Source organism: Lissotriton helveticus, chromosome 11, assembly GCF_964261635.1.
Source record: "Lissotriton helveticus chromosome 11, aLisHel1.1, whole genome shotgun sequence".
Lineage (NCBI taxonomy): Eukaryota > Metazoa > Chordata > Amphibia > Caudata > Salamandridae > Lissotriton > Lissotriton helveticus.
The window spans coordinates 469537339-469552217 of record NC_136072.1 but is presented as its reverse complement, the minus strand read 5'-3'; the positions used below and the strand labels follow the sequence as shown (position 1 = coordinate 469552217).

The window sequence follows — 14879 nt, the reverse complement described above, 5'->3', positions numbered from 1 at the left end:
ATTTTAGGAATGGCTCTGAGACCAGCAGAGCCTGAGCGTGGGAAGGTGTATAAGAGGGAAATCTACTCTTAACGTGGCAAGCTCCATGCTCTGCGGTAGTTGATCACAGAAGTACAGAGATTTGGAAATATACATTTTATCTACAGGAAGCCCATGGAGTTTGCATAAGAGATGGGCTCAAAGTCTTTAGTCCTAAACGCCTTTTTGTGTAGCCTGGAGCCTGAGGACGTTTTCTTGGGGGCACACCGAGCCACACTGCATATTAAATAGTAGACACTATGGCTAAAGGCCAGGAATTCTGCTGCTCTTTAAGAAACTCTGGGGGATATGTACAAGGAAGTGGCGGAGCGAGTCGTTAGCCTCCTTGGCTTAACAACGCTCTCCACCACTTCTGACACTCAAGGCTGCACCATATTTATAAGAATGTGCTGCAGCCTTGCATTTACCCCTGCGATGGCGCTACGTTTAGCAACTTAGCGCCAACACAGGCACCCTTGCACCATAGTGCAACGGTGTCTGCGTACAGGGGAGGATTGTTTATGTGTAGGAAGGTGTCCCTTCCTGCACATAAACAATCCTAAAAAGCTATTCTGTCACTTTCATGTGTGCTGCTTCATGCAGCAAACATGAAAGTGACAAAATGACATTTAAAAAAAAAAAGTTTGTTCATGAACAGGAAGGGATACCTTCCTGTACATAAACAAAACATGGCATTTAGCTTTTTCCATGTGTGCTGCACAAGGCAGCACACATAGAAAAATCAAAAACTTGGAGAAATAATGCATTTTTCCTCGTTTCGGCAACTTAAGACCAGGATTTTCCTGGTCTTAATTCTGGCGCTGCCTCCTATGTACGCCACGCTGGTACATAGGGGACAGAGTCAAATACAATGGGTGATGCGGTGGAACGCCCACCGCAACACCCACTGCCCACTCCTTTCACGCTAACCATAGCGTGAAAGGGGGCCTTATGTACAAGGCAGCATTAAGCCACGTTAAATGGCTTAACGCTGCCTTGTACCTAAGGCGCAGCCCCTATCGCCACCACAACGTTGGTAAAAGTGACGTTGTGGTGGCGATAGGGGTTTGTACTTATGCCCCTCTGTGTGCTCGCGCTACTTTACAAACAAAAAAGATGCACATCCACCAATTGTTTACATGATAGCAAAAAACAACTAATTAATTTGCAAGGATGATTAGTGAATTATACAGGCCCTTCTATTTTATGACCGTCTTAGGCAGACATTAAGCCAATAAATACGTGTGGTGCCAGAAATACTGGGCCTCAATTTTAAGCTACCTCTCATGCTGTAGCTGCAGTTGAACAAAAGGACAACTTAATGACATCACTTAAACTTAATGGGAGCAAATGTGGGATAACTATTCTCTAAAGGCAATGGTCTTGAGGGACAGCCCACCCAAGCGACAGCAGACTATGAATAATACATGGAACCCAATAGCAGAAGAGAGCTGTCTGAATGTCTATTTACTTCCTTATGCTTCTTTTTGATGCATTGATAGCTAGACCTCTTCCTAAAGAGAGCTAAAGCTGTCTACAGTGCGACCTAAAAAATGCTACGAATAGTATGATTCAGATATTGTGCTAGATCATTGCCACTTGGATTATCTGCCACTTTCATGAAAATGAATGTCAAATTATATTTTGTTAATGATCAATCAAAAGATGTCCATGTGAAGAAAGCAGATTAGTTACTAGTCTAAGGCAAAGTAACAAAACACATATTTTAGAGAAAACCTCGGCTATTTTGACTATGGCCTATAAGTCCTCATAATGGGGTCTGCTGATTGGAAACTACTCACCTGAAAATCTGGAAGCCTCAAAAAATCTCGAGTAGAGGACAGGCCACTGAAGTCGGGCATAATCCACCAACTCCTCCTTCACTGATTCAGAAGGGATTTTTTGCTGCAGATATGAAGCCTATAACAACAAGGAAGAGGATCACATACACAATGCACAAAACACGTCAATATGTTCACTACCCACAAAACCAACAAAAAGGCTCATAAGTTAAGTTCATTAGATAGCCTTACAAAAAGCAAGTAGAAACCTGTGCATGCACATTGATTGCTATTTGCAGTGCATGAGATACATTAATGCTCACAGTACGATTACAAAAATACGTCAACCAAATGCACATCTGTCAGGCCTCACCTTAAAGGGTTGCTGTATCATAGGGATGCAAACTGGTGGGGGAGTGGGAGATGTTTTTTCTTAATGTTTTATTATTGAGAAATCTGATACTTCATTACCAATCCATTTCATCTACAATTTCCCCCGCATTACAAGGTGTCCATACATATTTTAGACCAAAGTAACATGATGTAGCAGCTCCACATCCACTTCGATACCAGCAAATAGTCCACCTAATAAAGCAGTATACTTAATTTAAGAAATCAGGTTAGTATATTTAATTTAAGAAATCGGGTTAGTATAGTTAATTTAAGAAATGGGGTTATTGGTTGTGGGGGGTGGAAGCCCCACTCAGGCAACAATCACAATCCTTGTTAGGGTGAACCACAAAATACATTAAATTAAACTGTCATACCATCTGGTAGCTGGCCACAAAAGCAGTCAAGTTTAACTTAGAGGCAAAATGCAAAGCATTTATGCAGCACAAAAACAAAATAATAAAGGAAAACCACAACACAAGAAAAATCCCAAGCCAATTTTGAAAAATAAGATACATTTTAATACATAAACTGATGCTAAAGAAAATTATATCAAGTCAATAGAACTGGGGTAATGGATTTATTATTTATTTTTTTTGAAAACCTTTATTGTGCAGAAATTGCTCACAAATACGGGCCTACAACCCATCGGGCCGGCCACCACACTTATAAAGCACATTGATCAGGACAGAAGCTCCAGCAGGATACTACAGTAGTCCAAACGGGAATCAAAGGCGAAAAGCCACAGAGCAACCACCACGAGCAGGATGAGAGAAGGTTGATTTTATAATAGAAGAAGGGGTATAGCAGAATAATGGCAACCATTAAGGTCCAGAGGGCCGTGGCGGGCCGTGAGCAAGCAGTATTACAGAACACAGGAAAATTCAAAAAGAACAGTCACATTTTAGCAAAGGCAGAACGTGAGTCCCACAGTAGTAAGCAATTGCAACCGCTGCCCAGCGCCCACCCACCAATACAAGAACACACAATAATACACAGAACAGAAAATAGGCTTGCAAAACAAAGAGCCCTCTGCTACAACAACCCAGGGGAGGGAGGAAAAAGGGGAGGGGGAAAAAGGGAAAGGACATCGGGAAAAAAAGGGGGGGAAAGAAGAACGCGGCATCACAGTATGCGCCCCATGGCTAACAAAGCACTCAAAAATAGACCGGCACATGGAACCAGTGGTAACAGGAGTAATGGATGCGTAGTAAACCGTGACGGCAGGGAGACCAGAAGGCCCATGCTAGCAAAAAACACCCCAGGGGGCCACATGCAGACACCGCGTCCCGAAAGAAGGGATACATAAGAGCCATAGAACCAAAAAAGGAAAAAAAGGGGGGAAAAACAAAATGACAGACCCCCCCCCACCCCGCACACCCCACCCTGCACCCCTGCAGAAGGCTATGGCCTACCCCCCAGCAGCGTGCCTGTCGCCCTAACCAGAAACCCGAAATATAGAAGAGTTAAAAGTAAAGAAAGAACCACAAAGACAAAAAGAAGAAGGGGAAATAGGGAAATAACAACGGGAGAGGAGCCACATAATCAAAACCATCAGCTCCCACCCCCCCGTCCGAACATACTCAGAGCCCACGGGAAGATAGTAATTACAAGGATAAGCTCCAGGAACATGAAGGAGAATCGAACATAGTCATATAGTCACAAACGGATCATCCGACCATACCGCAAAATAATAGTCCACCGAGGCAAGTTCATCTCAACCCTGTCCTCGTCTATCCAAAGCCGTAGGCATCCCACGTACAAGGAACCAGATCATGAGGAACCAGAGGCGAATAGCAGGGAATCCAATCGTCAATCCACACAAGTCATATCGATTTCGACCCGGATGAACAGGAAAAGACGGCAACCACCGCAGGTAATGCAGGCACAGTGCCGCCGACAATAGGAGGAAAGTCGTCCCGGCGGAGCAACCACAGGATCTTCGTTCGGCCATTCGAGGCAAAAACGGAATGGGAGATCCAACGAGACCGGTCCGGACGGGACCCGGCCGGCGGACCCCCAGCACAGGGGAGAGCACATGATGATTGAGGGCAGCGGGTATCCGTACACCCAAACAAGCGGCAGCCGCCGGGTCCACGACCTCCAGGAAAGTCCCAGCAGCACACAGCAGCGAAGAAGCCGCACACACCGGGGGGGGCCCAGCAGGCCCGGCAAAATGATCATCATCCAGTTCAGCGATAGGTGCGGTCACGGAAGCACTCCAGGAGAGCAAGGCGGCGAGAATGTCGCCAAGTGTAGGCTCACCTTTACAGTATTCAGCAAACGTGCCACGCGGCGGACCAGCGTCGCCAGTCTCGGCCAGGCTGAGAGACAGGGAGCCGGCCGCCATCTTGAAAGCCCGGCGGGGCCGTGGCAATCTCCGACCCCCGTCCGGCCACAAGCGGGGTCACACAGGATACAGCCGACCACAAGCAGAGGCACCCCCAGGGCAGGAAGGCGGGCCACCAGGATAAGGAGGGTCGCCGGCTCCCCCACGCCACCGGCTCCGTTCTCCGAGTCCGGGCGGAGGGACTCAAAATGGCCGGACAGGAGAACAAAGGGGAGACGAACCACATACACGGTCAACCCCCGTCCATGGAAGGCAGCGCCCCAACACCAGGCCCCAGGACCGCCGGACCAGGCCCGGAGAGCCGTCACCGGTCTAATTGCACATCGGCCTCTCCGACCGAGCCCACACCGCCACCAAGGGCCGGCTACAGCGCTCCGCCCCGCCCGGGCGCCGCCGAGGAGTTCCAGGCCCGCCCGCTCCGGAGGCCCCGAAGCGAACAAGGGCGCAGCTCAGGATCCACGGCTCCTAGGAACAGACGGATCAGACGGTAAGTGCCAGCGAAATGTCTTAGTTCAATAATCTACCAAAGAATACTTCCCGGGGCAGGATAAGACACAGGATAGACGTTCCAGGCAGGAAAACGAACGGAGCCGAGCTAAAACGCGGCCATCGCGGACGCGAGCTTGGCTCCTCCCCCGGGGGTAATGGATTTTTAAAGGTTTCAGTGTGAAATAGCACCAAAAATATCAAAGTGCCAACCAAGGGTATCTCGTTGTGCGAGACTGCGACAAAGTCAAAAGTTAAGGCCAAACTGCAATGGCTTAACTTTGGACTTGGAAGAAAGTTTGAAGAAAAGTTCCCAAGAAGGTAGAGTTCAGCGGGGAAAGGCAACCAACGTTGCCTGAGAAGGCATCGTTGTCGGGGAGCCACTGGACAGAGTCACAATGAAGGTTTTTACCTTCAGATTTTGTTAATTTTTTGGAAGTCCAAAATCTCCAGTGGAACGAAGCTGCAGGTTGTAGCTGACGAGGACTCCACAAAGCCGTATAACTTTGCAGAGAGCTCCCACTGAACAGGATTTGCTGCTACGGAGAAGAATATAGCTGGAATGACCATGGAGTCAGGACAACCAGTGATGCATCTCGGCAGGCAAGTAGGGTCTGATCTTCTGTTGGTTCTCAGACCACTTTCTGCTGGAGTTTAAAAATGCACTACATACTGCAATGGCAGGCCTGAGATCTTTAAAGTGCTACTTTGATGGATGGCACATGCACTATGAGTGCTGTAGACTTACTAGTAGCATTTCATTTACAGTCCCCTTGTACATGTAGTACTATATACTAGGGACTTATAAGTTACTTAAATGTGCCATACAGGTGTAGGCCAATTTTACCATGTTCTAAGGAAAGAGGCAAGCCTTTTAGCACTGTTCATTTCAATGGAAATTGCATGTGTAAAATGCATTTTTGGAGCCCCTTTTTTCTTTGCTACTGCTTGACAGAACACTCCAAAACTTTATAGACAGCACCTGCAGTGACTGCCCACTAGTTTTAAAAATGTCATGATGATTCGTCAAACGCCGCCAAAGTTATTAGCAAAACAAAAAATGCTTTTCCTATGGAAGCTAGGTCCTAACTATAATCACCGACTGGCGCGCGCCAGTAGCATGTATATATATATATATATATATTTTTTTTTATATTCAGAAGAACTACCGTCAATCATTCATAACTTTAGCCCTGAGATTAACATAAAATGCTAGAATCCATTTTATGAATTGTCTCCCAATGCCAATAATATACCATAAATACTGCCAGAAACCCTTATCAAGTGCTTTTTCAGCATCAAGTAAGATTTTTCCTAAATGATTATGTACATTCCTTGTGGCATCAAACAGAGAAGGGTTGAAAGGCTCAAGTAATTGCAGAGGGACTGCTGTTGTCTCTCTTGTTTAAAGGGTGTCAGCGGCCACATAATTCTTGGAAAAAAGACTCAGCGCTAGATGGCCTTTCAAGAAGGAAGAGGAGGTTCAGCAGGGAATTCATAGGGTGATGTGGAGTACACTAGCTTAGATACCATAACATGTATGCTAGTGACACCTTTTTCTTGTCCCATTCAGAGTGTTTGGCTAGGGTGCTTCAGCAAATAGCCAACCAACCAAATGAAAAACTAAAGGTAAATGGAAACAAAAGAATCTCCACTGACAACCATTCTCCTTACCTTTTATGAGTTTCTTTTGGTATTTTAGACTTTTATTAAGAACTTTCCAGTTCATCAGACTTCCAGAGACTTTCCTGGATGTTGCATTGCTTTTATTGGGTAAACAACGTTTACCACAAATTTTTTACTACGCGGTACCTTTACCACGCGGCCGTTACAACGCAAGTCATTACCACGACTTGCGCTGGAGGGCGCTGTGGGATAAGGAATTTTATAAATTTATATTCCAACACCTTCCCTAGTATCCACGGGGACTGGTGTTGGAATATAAAATTATAAAAATCCTAAATCCGCGCCCTCCAACGCAAGTCGTGGTAACGACTTGCGTTGTAGCGGCCGCGTGGTAAAGGTATGCGTTGTTACAACCTGCGTTGTAACAACGTACATCCCTCCCATTGCCTTTGTAAGAAACCTTTACTAACCCGCTGATTGAACTCTGATATCAAATAAATTGTTATAATGAAGCTACTTTATATTTCTTTTTTGACTACTTCCATTTACAGCTATCATCAGAAGTAGGTTCCATGTAACACTCCACATTAGGAGAACCACGTGTTATCAGCTCAGTCCACCAAGAGAGAAAATTCACTTGTCACATCAGGGATACTTTTAGGCAGGGAACACTGACATTACATGTGTTCAATGCATTCCACAAAAAGGCGTGAAGCATCTTTCTACAGCTGAGACACACAGCACAAAGAGCACACAAGACGCAACACATAACTCTTTCCTCAAAAACGTGGCAATCAAACAGCCATAACTTCAAAACCTAAGACACAACACACCTTTCTACATCAGCAAAATGAACCATGGAAGTGAACCTCAGAAAACAATTAATGGTCATTGCCTCAAAAAAGTATTTTTTCGCTGCTTCCTCTCTCACTTCATTTCAGAAATGTTACTTAGGTTGTTCTCCTTCCTTGTATAAATGAGGATATGATAAAGAATCATTACTTATTTTGTCTTGGTGCATCTGCTTAAAATACCTTTTAGGGGCTTAAGTACTCTATTAAGAATGACAAACTATGGTGGTGTTGGGTGCTTAATTTATATATTGTCCTAAACAGAACCGAGCATCAAAACTATCACCATCACTCCTGTGTGCCTTCAAAATACTTTACTTCCTCTGGATTCTTGTTGCGAATAATTAAACACAACCTTAGATTTAACAGATTTGGGGGCACTACAGTAATTAGTTGGCTGTGTCCATAAAGGCTGGTCACACATACTAAAGTACATGTATATTCCGTCCTGCTAGCTGGCAGATAAACACTTCTGAAATGGAGTCACTGAACACATCTTTGGGTGAGCAAAATCAGTAGTTTGTAGCACTTTAGGCCAATATAAATGTTGTGGGTGATGATGTTTCCCAAGTTCAGATGGGGTTCTTGTTGGTTGGTAACCAGCGTTGACGTTGTTCTTCATGAAAAGTGTAGCAAATATACATTTGGCAACTATTACATAAGGTGTCAGGGTTGTATTTGCCTCCTGGTGACCTATTCTGCAAAGTGCATGCTAAGCCAAAATAACATTATATTTGGCCTCTTGAGCTTCTGGATTGTCACAAATAAGAATATTGCAGAATGCAGCCTTTCATCAATATCTATAAATTCTGTACATGCTTTGTCATGAGAATTCACGACTTGCTGGAGGAGGGCTAAATCTGAATGGTGTAAAAAGAAGGGGGTCTACAATATTTAGGTTTTAGTTGACATGAAGCTGCATTCTGCAAAAATTGTATTTAGCGGTGCCGCTATTAAATCTGTTTGGTTCTCAAAACCGTATGGATTGTAGTTATAAAGATGCTTAAGAAATTGATAGTTCTTTCCTTTGGGAACTATAGGGGTCAAGTGTAATGACCTTTATCGTATTGTTAATAATGTAATCTTTATTGATTAAAAAATCAACCAAGTGTAGCAAAAGCCTGTCGGTAGAAACAGAAATATTCAACACCTATGTACTCCTCCAATGAGAGTGTGGAGACTGGCAAGGCATTCATTTCACTGTAAGAAACAAATCTAAACATCATTTCAAGAAGCTCCACAACGTCTCTCTTTAGGAAACACAAATATATGTACTCCATGTAAGCTTTCCTCTATGACTATATAGGCAAAGTGGGCATTGTAACCCATTGATCTCATCTCTAATTTTGTGCCATCCTCATTAAGTCAATAGCTTCCTACAAGGAGTCACCCCGTAATTCCTCCTTATTCACAGTTTTTTCCTCGAGGCAAGTAAGACTCTAACATATTTTCATAAACACCACAGGTTTTGTTGTTGCTAGAGACAACAAAACTACTAAGCTGCTTTTCATTTTAGGCATATTTTTGGATTTCAACATTTTGATGATAGTGTCAAAGATTGACTTACCTATTATCTTTTTCCTTAGCAACCCTTACTCTTCAAAGTCAACTAATAAAAGTAAGTTGGAAATTGTTTTAAACAAACAAGTATTTAGATTGGCACAATTGATCAATTGCTTGCAATCAAATTGCCTAGGGCCAGATAATCTGGTCAAACATCCCACCCACAAAAGACCTGCTGAGATAGTGTTCCTGGGTATAGAGCCTGTCACAAAAAGTTGGGGATATTTGTGTTCCTGGGTATACATCCTCTCACAATAAGGTGGGAGTTATTTTGCTCCTGGCTCTAGCTTCTATCACAACAAGATGATAATAGTTGCTCCCTGGTATAGTTAATACTCTCACAAACATGTGAGGATAGTAGCTCCTAGGGTAAAACCTAGCTTCCTTTCCAGTCATGTAGACACTATGGGGCATATTTATAAGGGGATTGAGCCACCGGAACATCACTTTTTTGACATTCTGGTGTCACAATGCCCTGCACCATATTTACAAAGTAGTGTTGATTTACAAGGAGGTGTAAATGTGAGGCAGTGCCAAAACTAAAGCCATGCAATGAAAGGCACTAGAATGGTGCGAAAAGGAGATATACTTGTATTTCTCCTTGCTTTTAGGTCGAGCCTAGACAGCGCATGCGCTGTCTGGAAGACCTATTGTGGGGGAAAATGACTTATGTCCCACCTGCTGCCCTCCCATTGGTTCAATCCTTTGTTGGTTTTAGTTGCTGCTTGCTAAATGGTTCAAGCAACAATACCTCACTTCTGTTTTTAGGTCTCGTGACCTACAATGCGCGTAAGCGCATTGAGGGAGCGAGAATTCAAGTAGCCAAAATCATCGTCAAACCAAGGGTTTCATTCCTGCAGTTTTGTTTGAGTTCACGTGAATCACAGCACATCAAAGGGCTTCTCCTCCCCTAATTATTCATGGCCGGCCGCAGGCCGGCCGTACTTTCAGTTTCCCAAAGGGCTTCTCCTCCCCTAATTATTCGGCCGGCCGTACTTTCAGTTTGCTTCTCTTGTTTTGCCGCTCCTGCACCCCGCACCACCCAGTTAATGCACAACATTGGTGACATTACACAACAGCTCGTGTTTCAGCAAGCAGTATCAGTAGATTAATGTGTCCCATACTGTACTGTCCCAACTGGATGTTATGCCCAAACTTACTCCGGCAACCCATACATTGTGAGTTAGCGTGTGGCAGAGGAAAGGGGTTGCAGTCACAAGGAGCGGAGTTATAGTAAGTGGAGCCTCAAAATCAGCGTATACCTAATGTACATCGATGTTACACACTGCACACAATTGACAATCAAGGCCAGCGTTATGAAAGCAGCAGCAGCAGATTTACATCGATGTTACACACTGCACACAATTGACAATCAAGGCCAGCGTTATGAAAGCAGCAGCAGCAGATTGTTATTTAAATAGCAAACGCGGCTTGCTGTTCTTCTACTGCGCAGCAGGGCAGGCCGAAACATACTAGGTCCCCTATGTGTCCTCCCCCTGCATGCACACAACACCCGCGCAGGGAAAACACGCACCCGCAGTCCATGGCTCACCTTTAAGCCCAGCGCCATGCCCACACCCGGGCTCCGCCGCCCAGAGCGTGAAGACTCCTCAAGTCCTGCCAGATGGTGTTGCCCCCGCTCGGCACAGTTCTCCCAGAAACGCCAATCGCCTCCTAACTTCTTTTGGGATCTCTCTCCGACTCTTTTCACGCAGCACACCCCCGATCAGCTGCGGCACTCACTCCACCAATGCAGCTTCTCATTTTTTTGTTTTCTGTCCTCGTGACAAATATCTTTTTATCTTCCTATCTGAATATTTTCATCTATCTCTGTCTGCGTCTTTATTTTTGACTGGCTTCGGCTTTTTTACCTGCATTTTTATCTGGTTGTCTTGGTTAATCTATGCAGGCTGCCTGACTGAACTGATTTTTATAACAACCTCGATGCATCAAAAAAATCAGTTTTAACATTCTACTACACTAGTCAGATCTCATCGCTTGGCCAAGCTGCCCGTATATTTCTAATCTAAGAGCAGCAGAGTTGTATGGACTCGCCCTGCCCCCACCGCATGGTTCTAATATTTGACCCTTGAGGCCTGGCTGCAGCGCCCCTCCTCCCAGCACACACACACACTCCGCACGGCCCGGGCAGGGTCAAACCACATCTCTTTATCTCCCAGGTCAGGGCCCCTCAGACTCCATGAACACCTCCGCCCCCAGGGTAACATCTGCTGAACTTTAAACAAACAGACAAGGCCCAGGGAGGAGCCACTACTCCACTGCGCACCCATCCCCCGCTCTCCCATTCTTCATCACTCCCCTCATCATCCTCGCTGGACATTTCTGCTGTCTTTAACTCATTACTCCTGTCCGGTTTCTCTCTAACTCGTTCTGCCTGTCTTTGTCTTCAGTTTTAATTAGTCTTTCCTTCTCTCTTTCCAGGTCGTTTCCTTTATGTCTTCCATCACTCTCTCGGCTAGACCCATACTTCTTTTCTACCCTTCGGGTTCTTGTCATGCACTTTATGCCAATGCTAGGCCGAATTCACCCCCCTCCCCAAATTCTTTTAAATTCCGTGTTGCAAAAGACACTTGTTAAACGCACCGAGGCTAGCTGCCTCCTCAATGGTTTCTAACCAGGATTTATAACCAGATGCACGAGACAGCCACGCTCCAAACAGAGGACACTGCTCTGGGCATCTACATGGCATGATGGGGGAGCCTGGCGTCCACTGCTCCGACCCCACTGGATGCCCTGCTGCTACTGGACAGCAAGCCCAGCCAGGTAAACAAGCACTGGCGTTGCCAATAGGTCTCGCAGTAGGAAAGTTGGAGCTATTACAATTGCAAATAACAATGCCTTTTATTTTTGTTTTCATTTTAAAAACATAAAGGGCTTTGTTATTTGCAATTGTAATAGCTCCAACTTTCCTACTGCTAAACCTATTGGCAACGCCAGTGCTTGTTCTAAGAGCAGCACTGACCAACTACAGTTACCCTCCACTTCCATTCTTCATCTCTTGCTTCGGAGTACTCTTTTTCTTGTTTCTGGCACACCACGACTTCAGCTGTAGCCACTTTACTTTTCGCCCCTCACGTCAGTGAAATCGTTTTTTTTAAATTTCACTTAGTGGTGAATAAAACATACTTTATCAGCGCTGCGCTCGTTTCACAAGCACTGTGCTGGTTTTCCTTTCTTTGCTTTCCCTCTCCCTCCCCCTCCCAATCAGTCAGCAGGCTCCAGCAGAGCAGCGGAGGAAGTGGACGGAGAATACGGGTTGTGCTGTAGCCAGCCTCAGAGCAGCGGGCACTGGTCTGTGCCTGCTCTTTGCAGCTTTCCCAGCAGTGGACTGGCCCTGGTCTCCAGGACCAATTGCAGGTATTAGCTCTTTTTCAGCAAGGTTTTCTTTCACGAGCGCCGCACTGGTTTGGCTTTCACCTGCCTGTATTTTACACTCGCTCCTAGACCCCACTCTCCCTGCTCTCCCCTACCCACTTTTCCAATCACTCACGGTGCTCAAACCTGCCCCTGCCTCACACCATGCCCCACATCCTCACTCATCGCAGCTTGCCCCCTCTTAATATTCTTTTTAAGTGAGTGATCTGAAAGGATGGATCAGATGTATGCAGTTGACTAGCACTCATCCTACTTTCCTCACCTCGTCTTTTCCACACCCATGCGAATAGAAAAGCCAATCGCTCGTTTCTTTATCGTCTGCTGCTCCTGCTTTTTCCCTTTTCTGTTGCCCGTTTTCCGTTTTAATGTCAGTGTAATGTCATCTGTTTCTGACATTTATCTGTTCGGAAGTGCAGCCTCAAGACGGAGAGAAAACAAGCATTTACAATGCAATGGTCTCGTCTTTGTTAAAGTTAGAGCTATTGGCATTGCTCATGACATTATTTTTGTTTTTAAAACATAAATAAATGGCATTGTCATTTACAATGCCAATAGCTTAATCTCTCGCAAATGCAAGACCTATTGAATTTGCACACACAAACAGAGCCACACAGAGCCACACGCACCGAGCCACACACACCCACACACACACACAGCCACACGCACCCACCCACACAGAGCCACAGACAGAGCCACACACACAGCCACACACACACACACACACACACACACACACAGAGCCACACACATACAGAGAGCCACACACACAGAGAGCCACACACACACACAGAGCCACACACACACAGGGAGCCACACACACAGAGAGCTACAAACACACAGAGAAACACACACACAGAGCCACACACTCACACAGAGAGCCTCACACACACACACACAGAGCCGCACACAGAGACACACACACACACAGAGAGCCACACACAGAGACACACACACACAGAAACACACACACACAGACACACACAGAGGAACACACACAGAGAGACACACACAGAGAGACACACACAACACAACACACAGATACACACACAACACACAGAGAGACACACACACACACAGAGCCACACACAGAGCCACACACACACACTGTTGTTGTCAGGGCAGTCATAAACATGGTCACGGGCAACACTAGGGTTCGATGGTCTTTAGTAAAGGTCACACAGGCTCCATATCCGTGGAAGGGAAGCTTTGGTTTCAAGACATAGGACTTCAAAGGGGGGGCCCCAAGAATGAGCAGCCCCATCTGATGAGAGTTGCAGTTGCAAGGGTCTCAGCTCATTCCGACATACCTGCAATAATCTGCCAAGCCACAGAGATCACTATTCAGTCTAAGAAACACAGGCGTTGTCGACATGCATATGATACTCAAAACATAGAGCAGGACTCCACACAGACTACAAGGCAATGTGTGATTAAGAAAGCTTCTGACTGTCCCGAAACTTGGAGAATCCTACAACAGATCCCAGGCAGGCGTTGAGTTTTATTTTCTTGCCTGGGTGCTTGACTTTGAAAATAACATTGACGCAACTGCTTCTAGGATACACCATGCTTGACACATAGAAACACAATTCTTACACTAGTCGACTATGACTCCATCGCCTTACTGGTAAGTAGTAAAGATCATAACATTAGGAGTAGCTAAGTGAGGGCACGTTTTCTTCTCCAAAACACAATGACAGATTATCAATTATTGAGTTGCCTGGTTTTGCACTACAGCCCTTCGAAGCAGCACATGGAGGTCAAGCACTTCTTACAGTGAAGTGGCTGCAAAGCAGCATGGTTCAGCACTGTACACAACAACCAAAATAAATGTGTGTAGATTACTCTCCCTTAAGTTCAGCAGTGTTACAGAGGGGTCAAAAACCACGCACTTCTTTGAAACATGGATGTCGACAACCCAAATGATTACCACAAAGCTGCGAATTGACAACTGCAGGCAGTCAGAGAACTGTGGCCATGCAGATGGTATGAATGAGGAATACATTGCAATGGTCCATGAATTCCTCTAGTGTTTTATAGATCGGTGAAAGAGAGGGAAAATCAGTGATCTATAGAGACTGACATTCCATGCTTTTAGCTGTAGGCGTCAACTTACACGGGATGCTATGTAATAAATTAGATGAGTGGTGAAAGTTTCCGATACTGCCCCAAAGCCACCACAACTGGCAAGCTATAACCCGTACCAAGGATGCCTATCTGGCTGGCAACAAGAGCTACGTGGATGCGAGAAGCAAGGGCACCAGCCCAAGAAGCCCCGGACGTCCGTCCTCCCACCCGCACCCGCCCGCAGCAGCAGCAGCACCGAGGCGAAGCGCCCCCCTACCTGTGCCAAGACATCGCCGGGTCCGCGGAGTGCCCGGGGGCACCGATCAGGAGGATCCCGGACTGCGGCAGGCTCCA

At 45.7% G+C, this 14879-nt stretch overlaps 1 protein-coding gene across 1 annotated transcript in view; it reads right to left on the bottom strand.

Annotated features, from left to right (window-relative positions):
* Positions 1-14879, bottom strand: part of MYO7B (myosin VIIB) — a 1196498-nt gene that overhangs the window by 329850 nt on the left and 851769 nt on the right. Inside the window, exon 32 of the mRNA XM_078666047.1 lies at positions 1821-1938. Coding sequence (XP_078522173.1) covers positions 1821-1938 — 118 coding nt within the window. The remainder of the gene's footprint in view (positions 1-1820; positions 1939-14879) is intronic.